This window comes from Monodon monoceros, unplaced genomic scaffold (genome assembly GCF_005190385.1).
Source record: "Monodon monoceros isolate NGI ecotype Baffin Bay Population unplaced genomic scaffold, NGI_Narwhal_1 Super_Scaffold_19, whole genome shotgun sequence".
In the NCBI taxonomy this organism is placed as follows: domain Eukaryota; kingdom Metazoa; phylum Chordata; class Mammalia; order Artiodactyla; family Monodontidae; genus Monodon; species Monodon monoceros.
The window spans coordinates 8731944-8759413 of record NW_021703775.1 but is presented as its reverse complement, the minus strand read 5'-3'; the positions used below and the strand labels follow the sequence as shown (position 1 = coordinate 8759413).

The 27470-nt window shown below is 50.3% G+C and overlaps 2 protein-coding genes across 9 annotated transcripts in view; one reads left to right on the top strand and one right to left on the bottom strand.

Moving 5' to 3' along the window:
• The window catches only part of LMAN2L (lectin, mannose binding 2 like), a 39954-nt gene extending 21810 nt beyond the window's left edge, over positions 1 to 18144 (bottom strand). The window contains exons 1-3 of one of the 6 annotated variants that reach the window (XM_029231862.1): positions 17948 to 18144; positions 3767 to 3913; positions 1200 to 1318 (exon numbers count right to left, since the gene is read on the bottom strand). In XM_029231862.1, the coding sequence (XP_029087695.1) occupies positions 1200 to 1318; positions 3767 to 3770 (123 nt within the window). In that variant the 5' untranslated portion in view covers positions 3771 to 3913; positions 17948 to 18144. The other 5 variants (XM_029231864.1, XM_029231861.1, XM_029231863.1 and 2 more) reach the window with 5 other exon arrangements.
• Positions 18145 to 18339: 195 nt separating this feature from the next.
• CNNM4 (cyclin and CBS domain divalent metal cation transport mediator 4) overlaps positions 18340 to 27470 on the top strand; it is a 35063-nt gene continuing 25932 nt past the window's right edge. For all 3 annotated transcript variants that reach the window (XR_003795014.1, XR_003795015.1, XM_029232799.1), the window contains exon 1: positions 18340 to 19829. Coding sequence is in view for 1 of the 3 variants with exons in the window: in XM_029232799.1 (XP_029088632.1) it covers positions 18428 to 19829 (1402 nt within the window). In the remaining 2 variants the exon portion in view is untranslated. The remainder of the gene's footprint in view (positions 19830 to 27470) is intronic.

Genomic DNA, 27470 nt, shown 5'->3' with positions numbered 1-27470 from the left:
AAAGTCTTGGACACAATCATTTATAATCCGTAGACCTGTATCAGTGAACCTTGTAACAGAGGTGTAACAAACAACAGCACATTTCTATAACCATTTTAACTTTCCAAAGCTTTTTCATGTCTATTGCCTTATTTTATTCTCACAATAATCCTGGTGGGCAAGTAGAACAGATATTATGAAGCTCATTTAACAGTTGGAGAAACTGCAAACAGAGAGGATAAATACCGGCCAGGGCTCACAGTGGGTCTGTGATACAGCTAGATTGAGAACCCAAGTCTTTCAACTGCCAGCCCTTCACCTCTTCTACCAGAACACACTGCCCTGCATTCTGTCCAAGACTGAGTTCAGCACTGCAATCTGGGATAAGGGGCCAGCTTGTGCAAACAGCTCCACGTAGAAACTTCTCATCCCACTGCTCCTTTAGAGTTCTCTGCCACACAAAATGAACAGGGGAAATAAATCATTTCCTTTTCTGAGATTCACTTGTCTACAACTAACGATAAAAACCATGTACAAGTAAGTTCTTAGCTTCTACGAACCCACAAGAAAGTGTTAAAGGATGCCAAGGTCATTCCTAAAAGTGGTCATAAAAGATTGAGAAAGAGCCCTGGAAACCGAAAAGAAAGCATCATCTTACACTTGTACAAAATCACAGTGCAGCCACACCAGGAATACTGCATTCACTTCTCGCCGCCATACCTCAAGGAAGACAATGTAGCTAGAAAAGGCCCAGAGAAGAAGGACAAATAAAATGACCAAGGGCTCAAAGTGGCTTTTACACGAAAATAAAATTTAAAATTCGACTCAAAGGGAAATAACAAGGGGGGGGGGTGTTACTGGGATGAAGCTTGAGATAAATTTAAAAGAGCAGTCTTCTATTTCATAAAGCAAAGTAATTAAACATGAGTTAACTTAACCTGCAAAATAACACTATCAGGTCAATCAGGAATTAAAGACTGCTATTTTTCTATTTTCAGAAAATAGAATCAAAATTGATTATCTGCTATACTTAGGGCAACAGAGTGTCTCCTTAAATATCTGATTTCATTATGAAGGTCATGATAATCTCTGAAATGAAAATCCCTGATATCCACAGAAGACAGAATACTGGGATAGACAGTGAAATTAAGTCAGTATGCCACTGGTGAACTTTTTAGTACTTTCTGGGTCAGCCACACAGGAGGGAGAAAGATTCTTACCACCCGGTTCCACAGGGCACCCTGTTTACTTTGCATATCTGGGGTAAGGCGGATATACTGGGTCATCACCATGGCATTGCCCATCAGATTCCACAGGGAGGAACTGCTCGTGCCTACACCTACGGAGAGGAAGTAGATCAGTTCATTCTCTTCAACACCAACCCGTTCGGAAAGCCACCGTGGACCCTCCGAAAGCTGGAGGCATCACCGTTTTTTCCTTTCATGTCACTCGATCTCCCACCTTCTGTCACTCATAACATCTCAACTCTTTACCATCTTTACAGTTTCCTTTCACGAAGACTTTCTCAGGTGAAGACCCCAGAGCACATCAGAGCTGTCACTTTATCCATGCCACAGTAGCCACAGCTCAGATCCATTCTTCCCCATTTTGTATGTGAGTAAATTTTAGCACCATGAAATAAAAAATTTCCCCAGTTATACCAAAAGAGCTTGACCCTTTGGGGCTCTGGGGCTTAATCACATTCTTTGAACAATCCAAGCGTGAAGCTACTTTTCTCCTTACTTCAGACTATCAGCCCCTTGAGTGAGAACTTTGTGTCTGTATAACCCACAGTATTAGCAACGAGAAGGCACTGGATGCATCTGCTAAGTAAATAATCACCCTTAGCAGCAGTGTATACACTCTTGCACTTTGTGTTTTTGTTTGTTTGCTGTCCCCATACCTTCCAGTGGGGAAACAGACTTGTGTTAATTAAGCCATCTACACTGATTTGGTCCTCTTTGTAGCTAACCGTGTAAATTTTCTGGTTGATAAGCTGTGCCTAGCGGCCTACGAACACTAAACAGAGCAAAGCTAACCAGCCTCTTTCATCAATAGGGCTCCTGGACTGGAGAAGAACACGTGTCTTAACTGACAACAGAATTTTATCTTCTCAGTCCGGCCAAGTTCTACCCTACCTCTGCCGCCTGCTTTATTTCTAGCACATCCACAGCTCCATCCGGAGCCCGGCTCATTGCTAGTGGCCCTCAATCACTCCCATCGGTCGCAGTTCTCTCCCCTTCCCACATTCCTCCTGTTCAACTCTAAGCTCCCCTTCCTCCAGGCCCGGCGCTAGCGGCATCCGAGAGTGCGGCTTCGACCTGCTGGAAACTCCCAGGGCTAACTCTGGGGTCGGGGGGGAGGGTAAACGGGCCCCTGCCCTTCGTACCCGTGGCTCCCAAACACAGCGAGAGCCCCCGGTGCCCCCACCCACAGCCGGCAGCATCCTCGGGGCCATGAAGCCCTTCACCGCCTCCGCCTCTACGGACAAGCTCAGGTCCGGAAGCTCTCCCCAAGCACGACCACCTCGCCCCCGGCGCCTCACCCTGGTAGGGCTTCGACAGCGAGTGCTCCCGTTTCAAGTACTCGAACGTTTGACCCGCCCTGACTTGCCGTGGCCCCTGCCCAGACCCCAACAAAAGAAGAAGGAGCAACATCCTGGACCCATCCCGAGCCGACAAACGCCGCCACCACAGCTGCCACCACCCAGAGTGTTGCAGGGCCGCCGCCATCTTTCCCACTGCCTTCCCTTCATCGAAAGCCCGCCCCGTCGTCCAAGCCATTGGCCCATGGAACCACCTTCTTCACGTCCTATTGGCTCTCGTTGAGTCCCCGCCCCCACAGGTGAACATTTCACCGATTGGCTGGCTTGAGTACCAGTTTGCCTTGCCAACTCAGGAAAGGGGCGTGGCCGAATGCCTGGATTCCCTTATTTGCATTTGTCCTGAGTGCCACTAGGCCTGCTGGGATACGTAGTGATTTCCATTTCGTCTATACATTCTAGAGTAAATTTAAAGAGATAAAATGTTTCCTCCAGTTCCACGCAAACGTTCTAGCCTCTCTGCCATAGTACCCTCCTGACCGTGCGAATCTATCAACTGATCTATAGAACTGAAGGGAGAAATAGACAACTTCACAACTCCAGCAGTTGGAAAATTATCAGGAAAATTATCAAATTTATAAAAGACTTGAAGAGCACTATCAAACAACTTGACCTGATGACATTTATAGAAATTCCAGCCAACAACAGCAGAAGACACATTTTCTTCGGGTGCAAAAGAAACATTTCCCAAGATAATCTGAACCAAAAAACCCAAACCTGCACAAATTTAAAAGAATTGAAAGCACATAAAGGACGTTCTCCTATCATTACAGTATTAGACTAGAAATCAATAACAGAAAGATTTCTGAGAAATCTCCAAATGTTTGGAAATTAAACTAACTTCTAAATTACTCGTGAGGAAGTAGGAGGCACTGGGCGACTTCAGCGAGTCCTCTGAGAAATGGAACAGAGTAATCAATCCTTTACCTGTTGGTGCAATAATACATCCGGGCCCCGAAGCCAAAAAAGTGAGATTCATCCCAGCTTCCATTCTCTTTCTCAGCAATTCCACCACCAAAACAGTAAATAATCATGTCTTGATGGTTTTATCCCTAACTATTTCTCAAAGCCATCACATCCTTTCCATCCCTCCCTTTGTCTTTCCCCTGAACCACAGCAAGTGTCCCAACTGTTGTTCTGTCCACCATTATCCACATGGCCATCCAAGTGATCTAAACCACCTACCCATGCACTTTCCTGAGTGTCAGGGTTAAATAAGTCCATACGGGTAAAGCTCTTACTTCTTAGAGTAGCGTCTGCCATGTAGTAAGCACTGCAGTATCAGCAGCATCACCATCATTATTAACAGAGCCCGGTATGGTTCACCATCACCTGTGGGGAAGGAATTCAGGCCCTTCAGCCTAGCACACAAAGCCATCTGCCATCTGGCCCACATACCCCCTTCCTTGTCTATATGCTCCAGTTTCCCCTGTTCCCTCTCCTTTGCCCCAGCCCACTTTCTCCTGGAGGCCTTCCCTGACCCCCTCAGCCAGCGGGCAGTGCCCCACTCTGAGCTCTCAGTGTTTCCAAGCACATTTCTTACACAGTACTTGCCAGCTCTGTGTCTCTGTCTTCCCAATAGACTTGACCAAAGTTAAATCCTTCTTTCCTGAGCATAAATATATTTAATAGGAGATATATGACTATGAGCCTGTTTTATGGGGGATCAACTTTTTAAAATTAAAGCTGTCACAGCTATTGATCTTTTACACACTCCACACAAAGCAGATGACTGGTGATAAGACATTAGGAATTGAATACATCTATCCGTGTCATACCTTGGCTTTAAAACCGTGCAAGCCTCCCATGCAGGATAAAATCCAAACTCCAAACTCCTTAGTGTAACATTCAAGGCCCTGCTCAGCCTGAGTCAAATCAGGCTGTACACATGTCTATTACAATGTGTGTCATTCTGAATTATGGTGCTCAATTAGCAGATTATATGTTTGTTTCCCCAGCAAGTCTGAGAGCTCCTGGACCACAGGGAGCAGATCTTACTCATTTCCTATCCCAGGCCCCACCCACTTCCCCACTCCCTAATCCATCACCCAGCACATAGTAGGGATTCTCATTGTTTTGAATAAAATTATTTTCATTTTATTTCTCTATCAGCTGGAATTTTTTTACTGTGGTAAAATATATATAACATAAAGTTTACCATTTTAAGTATACAGTTCAGAGGCATTAAGTACATTCACAGTGTGCAGGCTGTGAGCTTGATATTTGGTAGATTATGTCAGGAGATGTCTCATTAGGAAACTCATTACAATGAATAAAAAGGGAATAAAAGAGAAGGGTGTAAAAGACAAAATGCACAGGACAATAAATCAGACTGTTGCAAAAGGGACAATGCTCACTAATGAGGAATGCATCAAAGAAAAGGAGGGAACTGGGGTTTTATAGAGGCAGGTAAACAAGGGAGTCATCATGAGGAAGGCTGGAGAGGGTCTTATCTGAGTCAGTGAGGAAGGGTGGAAGGGGGTCTTATCTTGGAATATTCTAGAACAGGATAGTCCTTTGAAGTTGGCTATTTTCAGAACTCAAAATGGGGTGAGGGGGGACACAAAGCAGGGGAGGCATTTCTTGACTGTAGCTGCTTTCCAGAAGTACAAGGTTCAGATAAAGTTCAACATGTCAAGGTGTTGAGGGGAGGTGGAAGAAAGAGAAAAAGGAGCCCTGCCCCCCTCCGGCACTGCCCTACACACACATAGAGGCACCTTCTGAAAGCTGGGTCAGGTCTTGACCGACCACCCTTTCAGCTGCCTGATATCCCTCTTTTTCTCCACGGAATCACAATCTAGGGCTGCATAGCTCCAAGGTGGGGGCCATTCATGTGCAAAGTGAGCTGTGAATTCTAGAGTTCTGGTTGATTCCTACTTTCCTGTCTTCAAAGTCAAACAGGAGCACCTTAAAGCCTGATGCTCCCCACTCCATGAAGGAGGTTCCAAGGTAGAATCTTGGCCCCATCCTTTCCCTCCCTTCCACCCTGCAATTCCCCCCCTTTTTTTTTTTTAATTGAAGTATAGTTGATTTACAATATTGTTTTAGTACCACCCTTCAGTTCTAAACCTTGATATTCCATTTAAATCTACCCTCATCCAAACCTAGGACACAAAGCAGGGCCTAATGTCAGCCCTCCCCAAACCAGGTAGACCATTCCTCCCTCCTCAGAGATCCAGGCTGAGCCTTGGGGTTGGGCCCATCTTCAGCCCTAAAGTTGCAGCTGACCTGGCCCCACCCCGCTCCATTTCCAGTTCTCCCAGCAGACCCTGGAGCATAGAAGGGGACAGTAGCTCCAACACTAATTGGCCAACTATTTTCCATGGCAACTTACAAACTCTGACCTCCCAACAAGCCACAGTATTACTTAAGAAATCCATATTTGGGTTTATCACTTAGTTACTTGCTTAGTTAGTGTGACTTACCTTCTCCAATCTGTTAATCCATCAGTGAATTAATAAAAACCAATATCCTAAGGAGCAGATCTTAGATCTGTGATAGCTCGATGAAGTGGGAGAACTCTTACGAATTAGGGACTGCCTCTAGGCATCCAGATGCCTGCTTGTCACAGAGTTGGGATATAAGTGGCACCAAGAGTTACAGAACGGGGCTGGGGGGGAGGAGAACGCTGGCATGTTTGAGTTGGGATGAAAACATCTGCCCTTTTGAAACCCAGCTCTACTGTATGACCTTGGGCAAAGTACATAATCTCTCTGAACCTCAAATTCTCTACCTGTAAATTTGGTGTGATGAAACCTACCACACTTGATTGTTGACAGCATTGAACTAAAGAATGGATAAAGGATGCACACGCACCTTGCTGACTCTAAAGAGCTCTATAAGTGTACAGATTAGTATTGTTTGTACAGCTTTGCTATGGCTTGCTCACTTGTGTTCTGGACTGTGTTCTGGGAAAGTGGGTTTGGTCCCTTTGAAAGAAAGTACCTGTGTTAGAAGTAGGTTTATCAATGAAGTAGAAACCACTGGCTTATTTGAGGGTATTGTTCAGGGATCTGGGGTGCAGAGTGGAAGTGTGTAATGTGCAAATCTTATCACCGGGGTTTCTAATTAGAAATACAACAAGCTATAGCTTTGAAGGTCAAACAGCTAAGTAAAGTCTTTGTTGGGTATAATTGTCCTCACTCTCCTTCTTCCTGTGGTAGATGAACAGATGGAGGAGCCCTGAGCTCTCCAGGAGTTGGATGTGTAGGGAAGTGCATGGATACAGCTGAGCTACAGCTATGACAGAAGCCATGGGAGGGGGTGGATGAGAAGGGAAATTCTCATTCTGTGCAGAGAACTCAGAGCCCATCTCTGCCAGGAATGGCAGGCTCTTCAGGATGAGTGGATGCCATGGAGTCAAGGGAAGCCATCCTGTGGCTTCGGAAATTAACCTGGCCCGAAGTCTTAAGCCAGCCTGATGATGGCTATTTCCAAAGTCAGATGGAGGGTTGTTGGCTCTGGGAGAGAGCCAAGAAGTCAAGGTTAGACTACACACTAAAAGACAAAAACTGAAGACTAATGTGTAAGAAGCCCAATTATAAAGACATGGCTTTATTTCTTTAAATCATACTCCACTTGGAATTTCTTTAAACAACTAGACTGATGCACAGCTGTTTTATAATAAAGATTTCTATTTTCTGTCGTGAAAACTCTTATGATGTCCCTTGGTTTCAACATTTGTCAATGAAAATGACAGCTTGGAAAGCATTGGTAGCACACAGGTTTGGGTTTCAATACATGGCTCTGTTGACCTTGCCTAGTTGTATGACCCTGGGCAAGTTATGTAACCTCTTTGGGACCTGGTTTTTCTACCTGTAAAAGGAGAATAATAATAACACCTACCTCACAAGATTGCTATAAATATTTAAATGAGGAAAGGTGTGGGAAGCACAGCGTTTGGCACATAGCACTGAATAAATGGGAGGTAATTTTTATTAATTGCTACCTGTCCCTTCACATCTGAATTACAATGGCAGCTTCTTTGCTGGACTCACTCCCACCCCATTTCCTCAACACACTGACCAAATTTTAGTTTCCATTACATCACTTCCCCAATATGAATCTTTGTTCCTCCCTGACAGGATTAAGACAAAACTCTTTAGTGTATAGGCCAATGTCAGGAGTTTAGCTCTTACTTTAAAAGAAACTGAGCTTCTGGAAGGTTTGGATCAGAAGAGGTTTATAATTCATGTTTTAAAAAGATCACTCTGGGGAATTCCCTGGTGGCCTAGTGGTCAGGATTCCAGGCTTTCACTGCTGTGGCAGGGGTTCAATCCCTGGTCAGGGGAATGGAGATTCCGCAAGCCATGTGGTGCAGCCAGAAAAAAAAAGAAAAAAAAAAATCACTCTGGCTGTTGCCTTGAGAACAGAATGTGGGAGGGAAAGGGTAGGAATAAGGAGGCCAGGTAGGAGGCTATATCGGTGCTAAAGGAAGGTGCCTGGAGTCTGGGTGGTGGCAGCCAAAGTGGGGAGAGGTACCTAGATTCTAGATGTATTTTCAAGGTAGAGCCAACAGGATTTGCTGATGGATCAGACAGAGACATAAGAGAAAAAGATGAGCAGGATGCCTCTGGATTTTTGGCCACAGCAACTGGAAAGATGGAATTGCCATATACTGATAAAAGGGAAATTATGGGAGATATATGTTTTGGAGGAGAAATCAATATTTTAATTTTGGTGATGATGGCTTTATGTGTCTATTGAACTTCTAAGTAGAGAACAGGCTCTCCAACCCTAACCATTAACCCAGTAAGACCGTATTCCCAATTTTTAAGAGAAGCTGATGGGGGTCAGCGTTGGGGGACGTTTGTTGGTTGATCAGTATTCAGTAGAGGATTTTCCCTCACCTCCTGTGACAGCCAGCCTCTAAATGGCCCCCAGTAGTCCGTGACACCTGCTATTCATGCCTTGGATAACCCCCTCCCATAGTGTGTCAGTTTTAGTACATATAGCCAATAGAATTGGAAAGAACTGGTGGTATGTCACTTCTAAGGCTAGATCATAAAAGACATCATGGTTTCTACATCGTCTTGCTCTCTCTTGAATTACTTACTCTGGGGAAAGCCAGCTGCCATGTTGTGAGCAGTGCTGTGGACAAGGGCACATGGAAAAGAACTGAAGCCTCCTGCCAACAGCCACGTGAGCGAGTCTGGAAGTGGATCTTCCATCCCCAGTCAAGCCTTCGGATGACTGAGGCCCCAGCTAATGTCTTGATTTCAACTCATGAGACTCTGAGCCAGAACCACCCAGCTAAATTGCTTCCTAGGGACTTCCCTGGTGGCACAGTGGGTGAGAATCCGCCTGCCAATGCAGGGGACATGGGTTTGATCCCTGGTCTGGGAAGATCCCACATGCCATGAAGCAACTAAGACTGTGCGTCACAACTACTGAGCCTGTGCTCTTGAGCCTGCGAGCCACAACTACTAAGCCCGCGTGCTGCAGCTACTGTAGCCCACACGCCTAGAGCCTGTGCCCCGCAACAATAGAAGCCACAGAAATGAGAAGCCAGCCCATCGCAACGAAGAGTAGCCCCCGCTTGCTGCAACTAGAGAAACCCCGCGTGCAGAAACGAAGACCCAACGCAGCCTAAAATAAATAAATTTATTAAAAAAATAAAATAAAGTGCTTCCTAATTCCTGACCCCAAAAATCTATGACATAATAAATGTTTACTATTTTAAGCAACTAACTTCTGGGGATAATTTGCTATGCAGCAATAGGTAACTAACATACTTCTCAAAGTCAGGTGAAGGGGGTGCTCTAAGAAAACTTGGGGGCTCCTGCAAGAAGAGGGACTGGCATCTTATACCACCATAAGCACCAGACTTGCTGTTCTGCCCTGTGACTCCTAGAGCAAAGGGAGGAGAGAACTGAAGACCTGAGGCAGAGAGAGGGGTCATCAGTGGAGTGGTCTCTACAGCGTCCATTGGGTGGACTCAAGAGGGGCTGTCTGCCAGGCAAAGGTTACCCCAACAGCAAGAAGCTGGGGGCAAGGAGTCCCAACAGAAGCTGAGCTAAACCTCCCCCTGTAAGAAGCCAATAACTGGACACAAGCCACACTCAGTCAAGCAGCAACAGCCATAAAGGGGAGGGGGGGGTCTAATCTGTGGGAGGTTAAGTAAAGAGAAATTGCCCTTCCCCTTGTCCCCTTGCCCTACGAGGCCCCAATGCTGGAGAAGTTTGACCCTGAAAAGGAAGAATGAAGTAACCCCCTCCGCCTGACACCAGATACACACATACACACTCACCCCAAACGGGCTGCAGTGATTGGAGGAGTGAAAGGCTGACCAAGGCCCTTCCCCACTCCAAGTCCTTGGAGCAGACCCTGGACCCCGCGCCTGGAGAAGGATGACAACGAGGGGGCACAGGTGATGTGAGTCAGAAATGAGATGTCAGTTGTTAATGGACCTGACTGGGCTCCTGATACTAAAAGTCACACTAAAGATGGTGGACCCACCAGAGACCTCAAGGAGGGCTGGAAGGGGGAATTTTGACAGAGATTGGTTAAAAGCCTTGATTAGAAAAGAAATAAAACCATGTCATCTTAAGTCCCCATGGAACCCTAGTCCTCAGATGGGTATAGCACATGCAGGAGGGCTAAGAAGGTTTGGAGTCCAGACAGGTTGGAACAGTATCGAAATCCATTTTTGTGTGATCCTGAGCAGGTTTCTGTCTTTATTTTTTAGGGGGTGCTGTGCTGTGCGGCATGCGGGAATCTTAGTTCCCTGACCAGGGATCAAACCCGTGCGCCCTGCAGTGGAAGTGCGGAGTCCTAACCACTGGACTGCCAGGGAAGTCCCTGAGCAGGTTTCTTCAGCTTTCCAAATCTCCCTTTTCTCATCTGTGAAAGGAGATGACTAATGGTACACCTTTTTTCAAGGCTGTGGTGAAGCTGAACAGAAGTACTGCCCTCAGCAGGGGGAGGGGACCTAGTAACAGACAGCTTGAGGCTTCTATTACCTCCATTTAGGGACCCTCCCCTTATATAAAAACCCAGGCTCCTGATTGGCCCTTCTTGGTGTCCTACCCACCCTAGGTCAATTGCTGTGGCCTGGGGTACTTTTGTCCAGGCCTGGTCAGTTGCCCATCCCCACTAGAACCCATGAAAATGGAGGTGGGACAGGTTCCCAGAGGAAAGGGAGGTGCCGTTTGCAGAAGGAGGGGAAGGAAGCTGAACAGGCCAGAACAACAGATGCCCACTACCTCTGATCTGCCTTCACCTTCCTCCCTTGGTTGTCCAGGAAGAATCGTAGATCAAAGAATTTAAATTAGGATAGAACCTAATTATCTGATCCAGCTCCCTCAGGTTAAAGATAAAGGCCCTGAGGCTAGCAAGATGAGCTGGTTGCTGAAGGCTCTACAGGTATTTGGTGACTTGGCAGTTGTTTGGGCACTTGGGAATGAAGATCTGTAAGGCGGTCTCCCTTCCTGGGTCGGGCTAGGAGCCAATAAGGTTTGGGAATCAGGAACTTGGCTCACTGATCTGCCTGGGCTGATTTATTGCCACATGTGGATTATGGAACACACTGTTGGCACGGAGGACATTTACAAGGAGAGCACTCTAACCCCCACCACCCTCATAGGCTTCCCCCAAAGGGTATTCCAGTGGATGCCCGTGAGCAACGCATGAGACCAGTATTTTTCAAGTTGTGACCCTGTCAAGAAATCAATTTAGTTGGGTCAAGATCAGATTTTTTTCCCTAAGAAATAGAACAGAGCAGAAATGATATCAAGGGGTAAATATTGTCTTCTGAAACAGCTTTCTAAGTTATAATTTTATATATAAAGTTACTGGCTAAATGCTTCCTCCTCATTTCCCATCCCTGGTCCCCAATAGTATTGTTTTTGCCCTCTTTTTTTTTTTTTTTTTTTTTTTTTTTTGCGGTACGCGGGCCTCTCACTGCTGTGGCCTCTCCTGTTGCGGAGCACAGGGTCTGGACGCGCTGGCTCAGCGGCCATGGCTCACGGGCCCAGCCGCTCCGCGGCATGTGGGATCTTCCCGGACCGGGGCACGAACCCGTGTCCCCTGCATCGGCTGGCGGACTCCCAACCACTGCGCCACCAGGGAAGCCCCTGCCCTCTTTTTAAAGGGAAATCCAATTCATTCCACAAACGCATATGGAATGCCGAGTATTCCGGATACAGAGATGACTATGACACAGTTTTTGCCCTGAAGTGTTCTCAGCCCAGTGGGAAATGGCCTCCAGTCCAGATAAGGGAAGAGAAGCAAATGAAGAGGGCAGGCAGTGGCTGGATACTTTCCAGAAAAACAACCCCTGGGCAGTGGAATGGGGGTAGGGGAGCTTTCGTGTTCTACTTTATACACCCTGTGTTATTTGAATTTATTGCAATGAACATGTATAACACCTATTTTATAAGCCCAGCAAAAATATAAAAATACACGAATGGATAAATGAATGAAAGGTATAGTAATGTGAAAGTCCTGGCCTGGGGGAAGGGAAAGAAACCAGTGTTTACAGAGCAGTGCTTTCAAACCAGGGCTCATTTGGTCCTTTCAATACAGACAGAAGGGTCTCTTGATCTTCATCTTTAAAGTGGAGAAACCGAGGCCTTAAGAGGCCAAGCACTTTGCCCCAATTCACCTGATGGTAAGGGTCAGAGCCCGTGACATTTCTGCCAACTAAGAAAAAGGGTCAGAAACTAAGGACAATGACTCTGAAAACTTTGTTCATAAGCCTCTATAAATACTCAGCGTTCGTTAGCTTGCTCTTCTTAGTTTTTTTCTAGCGATGAGCAGTTAATCTGTTAAAATAGAAAAGGGTCAGACTTCCCTGGTGGCGCAGTGGTTAAGAATCCACCTGCCAATGCAGGGGACATGGGTTCAAGCCCTGGTCAGGCAAGATCCCACATGCCGTGAAGCAGCTAAGCCCGTGTGCCACAACTACTGAGGCTGCGTGCCACAACTACTGAAGCCCACGTGCCTAGAGTCCGTGCTCTGCAGCAAGAGAAGCCACCGCAATGAGAAGCCCGCGCACCGCAAGAAAGAGTGCCCCCGCTCGCCACAACTAGAGAAAGCCCACGTACAGCAACGAAGACCCAACGCAGCCAAAAGTAAATAAATAAATAAACAAATAAATAAGTAAATTAATACATTAATTTAAAAAAATAGAAAAGGGTCTTTCCCTTTTGGGAGGCAGAAGGAAAAGCTTGCTGAGGTAGCCAGTCCTGGGGACGGAGGGTGCTCCAGTGCACCCGACAGGGAGGGAAGCAGGAGGGAAGGAGAGCGGGCAGAGTCCTAGGTCCGGCAGGCCCCTCTCACACCCAGTGCTGCCCAGGGCTCCCCACAGGGGCCCTGGAACAGCAGGGGCTTCCCTAGGCCTGGGCTCGCAGGGTGTCAGGTCTGTCTGATCCCGAATGAGAGGCTTCTCTCCCTCCCAGCAGCCTGAGAGCTTGTCTGTAACCCCCAGCCCCCCTGCCCCCCACCAGCTCGACCTCCCCTAACCGCAGCCTCCTTTCTTCCCTCTGCACCGAGGCCCAAGGGGGCCACACATGGTCTTGTTCAGTCCTCGGTGATCTCCCCCTCAGCCTCTGGTTTTCCCCATCATCCTCTATTGATTTCTTCCTCCACAGGAAAGGGAAGGGGAAGGACAAGAAGACTGGCTGAAGTTGGATAGAGAGACACAGCAGAGCTAAGGACATTTGCGTGTCCTTTAAAAATCCTGGCTGCATCATTCCCATCATTGTTATGGTATTGAGCTCTTACCATGGGCCAGACATCCTCTCACTCCGCACTCAAGAATGTCCCGGAGTCCCAGGTCACACAGGCAATCTGTGGCCAAGCCAGCACCCCCATCGTGCCTCCAAAGCTGTGCCTGAATCCGCATGGTGGGGCATCCTGCCTCCCGTGAGTCTGTCCCAAAGGAGAACAACCTGTCCTATGGCCGTGGGAGCCTTGAAGCCTAGCCAGTGAATACAAATGCTTCCTTCCCCTTGCCGCTTTGGCATCTGACTGCTTCTCAGAGGCACATCCTTTTATTGGCCTGGATCCACCGACCTGATGTTTTCATCCCCTTCTCTGGCTCAATGAAGTATCTGTCTCACACACCGGGTCCTCATGTCCCCACGCGCTGGGATGACCTGCGTTGGGATGTGAGTCAAGGCAGCATCCAGGGACTTCCCTGGTGGTCCAGTGGTTAGGATTCTGCGCGTCCAATGCAGGGGGCATCGGTTCAGGGAACTAAGATGATCCTGCGTGCCCTGCAGTGCAGCCAAAGGAAAAAAAAAAAGGCAGCATCCAACTAACCTCATGCTTGCTCCTTCCCTCCTGAGAAAAATTTTTTTTAATTTTTATTTATTTTTGGCTGCGTTGGGTCTTTGTTACTGCGTGAGGGCTTTCTCTAGTTGCGGCGAGGGGGTCTAACTCTTCATTGCAGTGCACGGGCTTCTCATTGTGGTGGCTTCTTTTGTTGCGGAGCATGGGCTCCAGGCGCGCGGGCTCAGTAGTTGTGGCGCACGGTCTTAGTTGCTCCGCGGCATGTGGGATCTTCCCGGACAAGGGCTCGAACCCGTGTCCCCTGCATTGGCAGGTAGATTCTTAACCACTGCGCTACCAGGCAAGCCCCCTCCTGAGATAATTAAATGGCATGGATGTATCCTGCAAATGCTCAGGGTTACTATAGACTTATAGACAGTGGTGAAACAGACCATGGCAGGTATTGAGGGTGATCCGTGTCTCACTCTGAAAAGGTGTCCCACTGCTGCCAGCCAGGCTCGCACAGCCCAGGCCCACGGCATCCCCCAAGGGCTCTGCCCAGCCTGGGGCCATGGCAGACCTCAGGCTCTGAGCTCCACCAGCAGATGGGCAGCTTCTCTGCCCACAGCTCCCCATTGTGGAGACCCAGAGATTGAAAAGGGCTAAGAATCCAGGCTGGGAGGATCCCAGCCTAGGAAGTGGGAAAGGAGATCCCAGGTTACTAATTCAGGATCTTGTTCATCACTGGATACTCGGTGTCAGCTCAATGCCAGGTACAGAAAGGGCAATAAACCTTTTAGGCTGTCTCCCTACACAGGACCAGAAAGGAGGGGGCTCAACCACGGGAAGTGTAGACGTGCTGCCATAGGTCCCGGAAAGAACCCATCAGGCCCAATGGAGTGAATGCAGTGCTTTCGGGTGCTTGGGGGTCAGGTATCAGGACCCCTTGGGGAAGGACCTTCTCCAAACTCCTTACTTTCAAATGGAGGCAACTCAGGTGAGTAAAGACTTCTACCCCAGGCAGAGGAACAGGTCTGCCCCCTAAAGGAGGGAGGCTTGTCACATGCACATCACTTTCTGCTGTTCTTACAGCCTCGTTCACAGGAGCCAGACATGGTCCAGGCTTCCTGCTTTGCACACTAATATACCTCCACCTCCACAATGTCCCCACCACGCTGCGGGAAGTTTCTCAACTCTGCAGATGCGGAAAGGTTTAATGCCCTAACCAGGAACAAATGCCAGGCAGAGAATGAACGTGGACTCCAGTCTGCATCTCAAATACCTCCTCTGACTCTTTCTGGGTTGTATCATTTAACTATTACCCAAGGAGTCTTGTCTCCCCTGAAGACTGAAGGCCCGGGGAGGGCAAAGAAGAATTTCCTTCTTTCTCCCTCTTTTTTTCTTTCTTCTTTCTTCCTTCATTTCACTCTTTCTTTTTCTTTCTTTCCCCTCCTCCCTCCCTCCCTCCCTTCTTTCCTTAGCTGTATGAACTATTTAATAACAGATGACGCCTCCTCCTTCATTTGCAGGGCATCAAGCATTCTGGACATTGTGAAAGCTTCCCTTTAAGTTACGATGGGAACCCAGAACAAGGCCGTATGGACCTCTGCCTGGGTAGCATGGAAAGGGGAATTTCTTTTCTTTACTTCATTGCATCTGCTCTATTCACCTAATCACGGGTGTGAATATAATCATGGATGGGTGTAATTTTTTAAAATTAATTTATTAATTTTGGTTGCATTGGGTCTTTGTTGCTGCGCGCGGGCTTTCTCTAGTTGCGGCAAGCAGGGGCTACTCTTCGTTGCGATGAGCAGATTTCTCATTGTGGTGGCTTCTCTTGTTGTGGACCATGGGCTCTAGGCACGCGGGCTTCACTAGTTGTGGCACGTGGGCTCAGTAGTTGTAGTTCACGGGCTCTAGAGCACAGCCTCAGTAGTTGTGGCACACGGGCTTAGTTGCTCTGCGGTATGTGGGATCTTCCCGGACCAGGGCTCGAACCTGTGTCCCCTGCATTGGCAGGTGGATTCTTAACCACTGTACCACCAGGGAAGCCCAGGATGGGTGTAATTAAATGAACTTTAGCAGAGACTGATTTTTCCTACCAAATCCTCACCAGCGCTGGCATTTTTAACCCAAGTATCTTGAACATTTATTTTTTCCTTCCCTTTGCTGGCTTCTGTCATTGGGCTCAGTGCATGCATAGAATGCTTCTCAGTACAGATAGTCTGAAAAGGGCAAAATAAAAATAGCCAGTGGGTCGATAATAGAATGGGAAATTCTCTAAGTACTGTAGGGGAGGGCACTGGTCCTAAAGCCGGCTGGAAAGAGATGAGGGCAGAAGCATCCCTGAGAGCTGGGCTTGCTCTGAGGTGATGTAGGTGGCTCAAGCTGGTCAGTGGACATGGGAGGGAACAGCTGGTCAAAAGTTCTGCTTTCTGCTTTTCTCTTTCCTTTTGGCTGTGTTGGGTCTTCGTTGCTGCACGCGGGCTTTCTCTAGTTGTGGCAAGTGGGGGCTACTCTTCGTTGCAGTGCACGGGCTTCTTATTGCCGTGGCTTCTCTTGTGGTAGAGCACAGGCTCTAGGCGCGCAGGCTTCAGTAGTTGTGGCATGTGGGCTCAGTAGTTGTGGCTTGCGGGCTGTAGAGCTCAGGCTCAGTAGTTGTGGTGCACGGGCTTAGTTGCTCCACGGCATGTGGGGTCTTCCTGGGCCAGGGCACGAACCAGTGTCCCTTGCATTGGCAGGCAGATTCTTAACCACTGCACCACCAGGGAAGCCCTCTGCTTTTATTCTGTGCTGGCCAGTGCCCATCTGAGTCTCCTGTTTTCTGGAAAACTGGCAGGCTGGACACTCACTATGGAATATGAAGTGAGGCATCTGCAAGGGGTCGCTTCAGGCTGGCCTAGCACACAGTATCCTCTACCCCTGCTAACAGGGCTTAGTAGAATCAGGCCTCTGCCACCACGCCTCCTCCTAAAACACTATATTATTGTTCCTCTCTGTTTAGTCTCCTTCTGGCTGGTATTGATTGTTGCTTTTATTGGCAAACAGTATACTGTAATAAAAATAAACACAAGTGTTTCTGCAGGGAGACAGTGAAATGGATTCTGTCTCCAGGGCTGGAAAAAACTTGGTCCAAGACCCAGTGGTCAACCTGGTACCCGATCCTCCTGTCAGCACACCTCTGCAATTATAAGGATGTTTGTCTGTCTGTCTCCTTCTCCCTAACTGGATGGCAGCTGCGGTTGGTCTTTCCCCCCCACACCCTGAGTGCTTGGTGCTCAATTCATAGTTGCCGACTGACATTGAGGTAGGGCCGCCCAGGAAGCAGTCATTTCAGGGCTGGGCCTGGTGCTGCGCGTCTCAGCTTGTTTCCCCAGGCAGCTGCCCCAGGGTCAGTCACCACAATTTGGGGTTAGGGGTTTGGTCCCAGCAGGGCAGATAATAACAGCAACAACAATAACAACAACAGCTGCATAGTCAAAGAACATTCACAGAGTTGTTCTGTCCTGTTCAGTGCCTAGGCCAGCTGTTCCCACAAGCTTAGTGGGATGCTGCTGTGTTATCATTCTTATCCCCATTTTACAGATTAAGAAAATGGGGCTGAGAGACATTCTAACTTGCCTTACCCAAAGTCACACAGGCCTGCTCTTAAGATAACAGTCTGGGTGGACTCTGATTTGTGCCTAGACTCAATTTCTTCATCTGTAATATGGAAATAATAACACTACCTCTTAGGGTTGTTGGGAAGATTAAAAAAATATTATGTATGTGTTTGTTTGTTGCCGGTTTTCTATCCTAGACTGCTAACTCCAGGGGGCAGGAACTTTGGCTCATTCACTGCTGTACTGTTTGAGTCTGGAACAAATGACCGTAGTAGGTGCTCAATATTTGTGTCCTAAATGGAAACGACAGACCCTGGCCCTTCTATCTGCGGGTACATCCTACAGCTTCAGTTCCCCAGATTTTCCCTCCACTGGCCCCCGAAAGGAGACCTCGGGCCTGGGCCTGGGGAACCCACTTCTGGTCTTGGGACAAGGTGGGCAAAACCCCCGGGAGTTCCAAAACAATGCCGGTGGACTTGAAGACCTCCCTCAGGCCTATGCCCTCAGGTTCTCCTTTTCTTTTTTCATAGCAGAAAATCAATTTTCTCACCCGAGCACAGCGCGGTGCTGCTTCCGAGAGGTTCTTGCAGAGAAGGGCCACCGCCCCGAGCTGCAGATTTCTGGGGAAGGGCAAAGAGCCCAGCAACCAAGCCCAGTCTGGGCTGCGGAAGAGGAACTACGTGGTCGAGAAAGCAGGTCGGGGAGGAGGAAAGAGGGACCCTCCGAGAGAGCGGAAAGGCGTGCAAGGAGAAGGGCGGGGCGTGCGCTCGCCCGCGGCTCCCGCGCTCCCACGCCGCCCCACCTTAAATGCCGGACCTCCTTAAGGGAGGGCGCTGGAGCCGCGCGCCAGGGGGCGGGGGCCTCCCATGCAAATGAGGGGCGTGGCGTGGCGTGGCGGGCGGGGCGCTGACCTGACGTCAGGCAGGCGGCCCGGGCAGTTGGCTCGGCGGCGGCGGAGCGGCAGGATCGGCGGCGTGAGAGGGGCTGCGCGGAGGGGCGCGGGGAGCTGCGGCGGCCGAGCCGGAGCAACATGGCGCCGGTGGGCGGGGGCGGGCGCCCGGGCGGCGGGCCGGCCCGAGGGCGCCTCCTCCTGGTGGCGCCGGTGCTGCTGGTGCTGCTGTGGGCGCGGGGGGCCCGCGGCCAGGGCGACCCCCAGCGGAGCGCGATCCTGGGCATGAGGCTGGCGAGCTGCAACAAATCGTGTGGGATGAACTCGGATGGCATCATCTTCGTGTCCGAGGGCAGCACGGTGAACCTGAGGCTGTACGGCCAGAGGCTGGGCTCCTTCTCCAGCAACCTGATCTCCTTCACCGAGGTGGACAACGCCGAGACCATCCACAACTCCACCAGCTGCCCCGAGCTCACCAAGGACCTGGTCGTCCAGAAGCTGGTCAACGTGAGCCGCGGGGACACGTCCGGGATGCTGGTAGTGCTCACTAAGTTCCTCCGGAGGAGCGAGAACATGAAGCTGTATGCGCTGTGCACCCGCGCCGGCGTGGACGGACCCTGGCAGAAGTGGACGGACAAGGACTCGCTGCTCTTCATGGTGGAGGAGGCTGGGAGGTTCCTGCCCCTCTGGCTGCACATCCTCCTCATTTTGGTGCTGCTAGTGCTGTCGGGCATATTTTCTGGCCTCAATCTGGGGCTTATGGCCCTGGACCCCATGGAGCTGAGCATCGTGCAGAACTGTGGCACTCAGAAGGAGAGGCGCTATGCCCGCAAGATCGAGCCCATCCGACGCAAGGGCAACTACTTGCTCTGCTCCCTGCTCCTGGGAAACGTGCTGGTCAACACCTCCCTCACCATCCTTGTAGATAACCTTATCGGGTCTGGGCTGGTGGCCGTGGCCTTCTCCACCATAGGCATTGTCATCTTTGGGGAGATTGTGCCTCAGGCCCTGTGCTCCCGACATGGGCTGGCTGTGGGTGCGAACACTATCATTCTCACCAAATTCTTTATGCTACTTACCTTCCCCCTCAGTTTCCCCATCAGCAAGCTCCTGGACTTTTTCCTGGGTCAGGAGATCCGCACCGTTTACAATCGGGAGAAGCTGATGGAGATGTTGAAGGTGACGGAGCCCTATAATGACCTTGTGAAAGAGGAACTGAACATGATCCAGGGTGCCCTGGAACTCCGGACCAAAACTGTGGAGGATATCATGACCCAGCTCCAGGACTGCTTCATGATCCGGAACGATGCCATCCTGGACTTCAACACCATGTCGGAGATTATGGAAAGCGGCTACACGCGCATCCCCGTGTATGAAGACGAGCAATCCAACATCGTAGATATTCTCTACGTCAAAGACTTGGCCTTCGTGGACCCCGATGACTGCACCCCCCTCAAGACCATCACCCGCTTCTACAACCACCCAGTGCACTTCGTCTTCCATGATACCAAGCTGGATGCCATGCTGGAGGAGTTCAAGAAGGGTAAGGCCTGATGCAGTTTCCGCTTCACCCTTTGTGGTGTCGCGCGTATCCTTGCCTGGTTTGTGTCTGCTGATCTTAGCGTTCCATTTGCGTGACTCGTGTCCCTTTGCTCAGCACCTCCTATGCTTCTGAGGTGAACGGCACTCAGGGCCGCAGAAACAGTTCTTAAGCATCTGCTGTCTGCCAGGAGCCGTGCTTTGCGCTTCAGGTGAATCAAAGCAGAGCAGGACGCACTCACCTGCCTGGGAGCCAGACAGAGGGAAGCCAATGCCTCAGAAGATGCCAACACCGGGGCATGGAGATTAGGACAAGCGCGTCTCACTGGGGTTGGGTGGGGAAGGGCCGATGAACTGGGAAAGCCTTCACAGGGGAGAGAACATTTGAGGAGAGCCTTGAAAGGTGGGGACACTTGGTACTTGAGGCAGAGGGAACCCCTCGAGCAGAGAAGCTGAGTTGGGGAGCAAAGGATGTGCTTGTGGCCCAGCAGGTGGTCCTGTTCCTATGGGTACAGGCTCTGCTGGTCACTGGTCAGTGGGGGAGAGACTGAGTCATCTGGGGCCTCAGGAAGAGCCTGAAAGTCAGGGCAGTCAGACTACTGGAAGCTTGGAGCTCTGGAAGGTTTTGGAGCAGGGGAACAGTGTCACTGGAGCTCCTGGCCCACAGAAGCTGAATTGGGAGGGCTCTAGTTGGCTCCCCGCCCAGAGCAATGCCAAGTAACGCTTTCGACTATTCAGCAGAAGCAAGCCGATTAAGTTTTGGTTATTGTTCTGTCTTTCCCAGGCGCCAAACAGAAGCTTCCCTCCTGTGGTCTGCTGGGAATCTTCAGCGGGCCTTGCATTGCCTTGTGTTTTTTTCTCACATGGGTTCTTGGCCAATTTTCAGGTAGTTAGAGAGACACTCGGAGGGTTTACTCACCAGCCTCAGAGCTCAGGGCACACACCCCTTTCCTTACTTGCAACAAAACTTTTCTCCTACCTCTGCCACTCCAAAGCCTTCAGAGTGACAGTAAACAAACCAATTATGGAGTAAAACCCTCCTAGGCCAAAGGGAGAGAGGAGGCAGAAAGGGAAGGTCTTTATAAAGGAATGGAGGAACAGGGGGAGGGACCTTATCCCAAACCTGGGGACTTGGCTGTGTTTCCCATTGGTGGAACTCCCTCTGGCTGAGGGCTTCTAGCTTCTAGCTGGGAGCCAGCGCCCAGACCCTTTTCAGTCATTTCTGGAACCGAGAGTGGAGGAGAGCTTGAACTGGCTTGGATCAGTGGGTGATGGAGTGGGTTTGGGAGGAGCTGGCCTGGCAAGGATGCTGGGGTCAGGGTCAGGGCCAGGTACCTTCCCTTTTTCAGTTTGAAAGACTGAATCTCAGCGTCAGAGCTGAGGAGGACTTGAGTGGGAGACAGCCCAGTAAGGTCGTCTCACCGCAGAGGGACCCGTGGTGACGGCACAGCCTGGGGGGAGCTTCGGAATCTGAACCGAAGAGCACTGAGGATTTGTGCCCCACCCCACCCTGCAGCCTCGAGGCCCAGAGGACCTCTCCCATGTTGCTTGGTCGGGAACCGGGTTAGGACTCACCAGGGCAGCTTCCTCCTTACCACCTCGATGGTCTTTGGAACTGTTGCTGGTGACACACCCGACAAGCATCGTTCAGCCCACATCTGGATCCAACCTGTATGCATTGGCTTGGTCAGGCTTCTCAGCCCCTGATCAGCAGGGTGGGAGCTTCCTGGGTCTTGTCAGGGCCACCTTTGGACTCAAAAAAAAAAAAAAAAAAGTACCGCTTCCTGAAGCTGAGGAAGCAGAGCTAGCATCTCTCAGGCCAGAGCACTGCTGAGTGGGGCTCTGCAGATGCACATTTTAGTCCACTGGACTCTCCTCCTTAACAGGCTTGCAGCCTGAGACTGAGGCCTGGAGGGGGTGCTGGTAATTCCATGGAAACACAGGCACAGTCTGCCCTGTGCAGTGTGAGGCCCTGGAGATGCAAGTGTGAGGGATGGTCACGCCGAGTGAACGTACCCGGGGTGTTACACCATCACTTCCTTGTTGGTTGCCATGCTGGGCTCCCCGCAGTGTGACCTCTGCCAGATCTTTCCATCTGGCATCTACCTTTTCAGTCTAAGGCCCTCCAGGACGCGGCAAACGCGTAGTGTACACCTGCAACGTAAAGGGTTTTCTTTACAAATCTGGTGTCTGGAAGGCTCCTTTTTTAGCTAAGAAAACCCAACAAGCCAGGTTAACACAGCCAGCAGCACCAAAATCAGGGCCAGGGTGCCTGCTAGTCTAGCCGAGGGTCTTTTCTGCGCCTCAGGGGACTCTTTGGCACCTCCAGGTCGGGTGAGGGTCCTGAATTCTGCCAGAGTCTTTCCGCTGCTGGTATAAAATCCTCTTTTCAGGTCATTTTATCTCCACCTTACCCACCAGCATTATAAGCTCCTTGAGGGTTGGGATCATGCCTTATTAGTGTTTTCTCCACTCAGTTGCTAGCGAAGAAATTAACGGTAAATGTTTGTTAAACGATGAATGAGCAACGAGCGAATGGCTGTCTCTGGCAAGCCCTGCTACCCTTGCTGGCCTTGAGGACACTCCCACCCTAGAGCCTTTGCCCTGGCTGTTCCCTCAGGCAGGAATGTTCTTCCCAGACTTTGCATGGCTTACTCTCCCCTCCCTCGGGTCTGCTTCAACTTCACCTTCTCAGTGAGGCCTTCCTGTCATCCTAGTTAAAACTGTAACCCCCTTCCACCCTGACCTTCCTGATCTACCCAGACCTACCCTGTGCTCATTTTTCTTTTTCTCATACTACTTTCTAACAACTGTACAATTTACCAGTTTACTTTGTTTTTTATTGTCTGTCTCTTCCCACTAGAATGTAAGTTCCAAAGGACAGGGCTCTAAGTTCTGTTCACCAATATATCTCTGGCACGTGACATGGTTCTTGGCACATAGTAAGACCTCAATAAAAAGTCACTGAATGAAAGAATGACCTGTCAGGTTTGAGAGAGAATTATCCGCATTCCAGAAGTGTTAGAATTTTGACGAGCTGATAAGGGCTAAAGAAAAATGGGTGTGTTGTGCTGTTATCCAGGGACTTGACATTTCCAGCTGCCCCAAGAAAGCCAGGAGGTGCTCCTGCAGTGACACATGTATCAGAGGTTCAGGTCAGGGACTGAGAAGCAGAGTGTGGAGTCTTGGTTCTCCTTCCCTGTGCCTCAGGTTCTCAGTGAATAAGCGGTCTTTGACCATCAAGAGCTGACATGGCTTCACTCATTAATGGAAGTCATGAATATGCTCTTACACACTTAGAGACAGGCTCAGAGAGTCATTGCAGGCCTGGGGGCGCTGAGCTTCGCCTGGGGGCGCTGAGCTTCGCCTAGGGACCAAAGCAACGAGGTGACAGCTTCCCAGCCGCTTCTGCCTTCCAACTCAAGGCAGCTGTCACTGTTTACTGAACCCCGTGCTATGTGCAAGACACAGGCCTGGTGCTGCAGGCCCTCAGGAGTAAGACCCGCTAATTGGTGAGAGCTGTGAGGCCACTGAGAGGCTCCTGCAATTTGAACCTTGGTCCTTCCACTTAAACCTCGTCTAGAATGTTCGCAGTACTGGGAGTTTTGGTTGAGTTTGGCTACAGCTCGAAATCTTAAAACGAAGCTTCCCTGGGCTGCTCCTGGCCCTGCTGTGTTTTTCCTTCACCACAGATGCTCCCCCAGACTCTGGAAGCACAGTAATGAATGAACTCTCCACTTGAGAGTTTGGAAGCTCCGCCCCTCATTGAAACCCACCCTCCAGTTTCTGCTGTGCCCCTCCCTCCCCCTCCCTCCCCCTCCCTCCGTGGCATTCCTGCCCCTCCCAGGCATTCAGCTCTTCTTTAGTCTTTGGTCACTGACCCCTGGGGTAACCTTGCACCTATTACCGCTCCTCATAGACAGTTCGTGAGTTATATTTTGGAGGGAAAAAGCTAGAAATAATTTCTCGAAAACTCCTCCCATATTTCCAGCTCTGTCACATCACATTTTCCCCACCTGCTTCATATTATTCCTGAAACAACTTTATACAGGCTGGACAGAACACTGCATAATTTTTGCATTTGCTTTGGGTTCCTCCCGTCTGGCGCACCTTAAGTATCTTATTTCCCTCCACCTGCTTGTTCTTTTCATTTGTTCAACAAACATCTAACTTTTGGAAGCCTGTGTGTCAGACCGTGTGCTAGCTTTTGGGAGTCAGAGGACTAACACAGCCCTGTTCACAGCAGCCACTGTCTACCAGGGAGACAGGTAGGCACGGTGGGGCCCGGGAAGGCCTAGGGCTCCAGACGCTTCTGCAGTCAGAATGACAGAGCCCAGTGATGATTAGTCGGGGTGGGAAGTAGTTGTGAACATCTGAGGTTTTTGCCTGGGATTCAAGTTGATGTTGTCATTTGACGGGAGTGGGCAGAGGAGGGAGCAGAGCCAGTTTGGTGAGGGCGGAGGGAGGGGTGGTGGTAAATAATAATGGTGTCACCCTTTATCCGACTTCTGTGCCCAGCATTGTGTGCACCGGAGCATCTGGCGCTTCCAAGAATGTCCGACTGCCTAGATATTCTGTTCAAGCGCAGATGAGAACTCAGTGGGTTTGGGGTGCGGCCCAAGGGTCTGCCTTTCTGACAAGCTCTCAGATGATGCCCGTGCTGCTGGCCCTGGACCACCCCAAGCAGCACGAGGGTGCAGTCCATCCAGGCAGGTATGCAGGGGAAGTGCCTCGTGGGGCTCGGGAGTGAGGCGGGGACCCGGCTGAAAGGTTAGGGAGCCAACTGAGAGCAGGCAGAGTGTGTGAGGCATGGAGAAGCCTGGCCCAAGCGGCTCTCTGGCGAGATGAGAAAGAGCCATGCAGGCCTGGTTTGGGGAGCCTCCTGGGGAGGTCGCATAGGGCGAGTGCTGAGCCCAGCTGTGGGAATGGGACATTGGTCATGAGGTTCTGGGAGAGGGCGGCCTCCAGAGTGGAGAGCGAAGGCAGCTCTACACCTGATCTCGGACAGCTCCACCTGGAAACACTCTTGAACTGAGCTGGTGATCTGATCTCAAGAAGATTCCCCCGGGGCAAGTATATCTGAGCGAGTGACAGGAGCTGCCTGTCGGGGCAGAGATGCCAGCGGGGCAACTGACAAAACACTGGCCAGGCTGCTGCTCACTTTCTCTTCAGTGTGGTGCGTGTGCAGCCCGTGTGCCAGCTTCCATAGAGGAGCCAGAGCTGAGAGCCCCTCACCCATCTTCTATTTATAGATCTCTTCCTAAAGCTATTATTTGTGTACTGGAAGGCTCTGCCTTACGGCCAGGCCCTAATAAGAGCTCCTTAGATCTTTACTTGTCAGAAGTCTTGTATTTCTAATTCACAAGACCAGCTCTAGAGTTTTCCTGGACTTCTCTGGCCAGGACAGGAGGTACTGGACAGATGTTTAAAATGGAAAACAGTGCACAGAAACACAAAACCACACTTCTCCTGTGTCCTGCAGGAGAAATGGATAGGGGCAGGGGACCCTCCGGAAGCCGGAGCCTTGCTTGTCTTGTCAGTAGAAATCTGACATTTCAGCTGGATCTTCAAGGGGGAATAGACACAGTACTTTTCCTGTCTGTGCCTCTCGTTCTGGGAGCACTTGGACGAGACCACAGGGTGAGAAATGAGCTTCTCAGCCCTTGGTGCCCCAACTTTGGGGGAAACTGCTTCTGCATACGTGACCGCCTCTCAGTCCTTTCCAGAGGGACTGGGAGGTGCCACCACTGTGTGCCCGTCTCCCGAGGTAGTGCTGTCCTGCTGATGAACCAGGTAACTGAACAGCTAGGATATCCTTGAGGGAAAGGAATGGTGCCTCGCATGACGTTTTCCTGCCAGTCTGTCTCCTCGAAGGCAGGGGCCGCAAGCCTGTTTATCAGACACTCTCTAAGAGGGGAGTGTGCCTAGAGGGGGAGGGCGGACCGGACCCTTCTGTCGCTGACTTGGTGATTGATTTTAGGGGAGCCCCCGGTTCCTTCAGCCCAGCCTGTGGGGAGGGACAGCTTGCCTTGCCTGTCCTAGGGCTGGCTCTCTCTTTCTGCCTTCCTTTGGCCTTAGGGAGTTTTGAGTTCTGCAGAACTTCTCAGCAGAACTTGCCAGGAGGATGTGAGGGTTATGGAATTTCCTAGAGGTGCCCAAGGTGGCCCTCAGTTAAGAGGACGGAGAGCAGCTTCCTGGTGCTGCCGTTTGATCCAGTCCTCTCCCCTTGTTCTCCGAGCCCCTCCATCTGCCATTGGGCACAGCTGCCCTATGACAGGGTGCTCTCCTGTCCTGAACCTCGGGTTACCCCTCTCATCACACCTGAGCGTCCCAGGACATCCATCTGTAAAAGGCTTTGTGGCTACAGAAAGGACTCCTGGCTCATTTCATAGACTGGATTCTGGACTACTTACTGTATTCCTGTTCCATTTATTATGGAATTTCTTTTCCTTAATGTTAATTAAAAAGACCTACATATCATTATCAGAACCTTTGAAAACAGGCAGAAATCAAAACCAAACAATCCAGAAGCCTGTGACTTAGAAAGAAGCACTTTTTTTTTGTTTGTTTTTTGCGGTACGCGGGCCTCTCACTGCTGTGGCCTCTCCCGTTGCGGAGCACAGGCTCCAGACGCGCAGGCTCAGCGGCCATGGCTCACGGGCCCAGCCGCTCCGCGGCATGTGGGATCTTCCCGGACCGGGGCACGAACCCGTGTCCCCTTCATCCGCAGGCTGACTCTCAACCACTGCGCCACCAGGGAAGCCCCAAGAAGCACTTTTAATATTTTAATTTACTTTGATAACTTTTTAGAAATTTAATCTTTTTTTTTAAAGTTTAAAAAATCTTGTAACAAGACAACAGGCTCAAAATCATTTTCATTTTTACAGCCATGCTCTCTCTCATTAGCTGCCCTTACGTGTTTTCACATTGAAATCACTGTCTACGTACAATTTCGTGCTCTGCTTTTTGGAACACAGTTTAGATCGGTTCTTCAGATTTCTCCTCTGATAAGAAGTGAAATCCCTTTTTATCCCTGGGATTCTTAGGCGGAGTGCCTAGGAGGATTTCCACAGACTGAGGGCTGGGCTGCGTTCTGTGGCTGACAAGGTGAGCCCAGAGGGCTGGGGTGTGCGGCCGCCAGCCTGTTTCGTTGGGGGTTAAACCTAGGATTGCTGGAACATTCCCCAGACATTATAGCCAGAGTCTCTTCCCTGCTGCAGGGCCTATTTACCGTGACCTGGGCAGGGTTCTCGAAAGACTGGTTTCACCGGGCTCTCTGGAACGCCTGGTCTCTGGCCAGCTGGCAGCCAGGAGCCTTGGTTGGAAGGAAGCCTCCCTCCCGCAACCCCTTGCCCCGCCCCAGGCAGGCTCATTCCCACACCTACATCCACACCAACAAACACCCACATCCACACACGCGCACACACACGACCCCAAATCTACATCCACACCCACACACATCCACATGCACACACACACACACACACACACACGACCCCACACCTACATCCACACCCACAAACACCCACGTCCACACACTCACACACATGACCCCACACCTACATCCACACCCACACACACCCATGTCCACACACGCACACACACGACCCCACACCTATATCCACACCCACAAACACCCACGTAC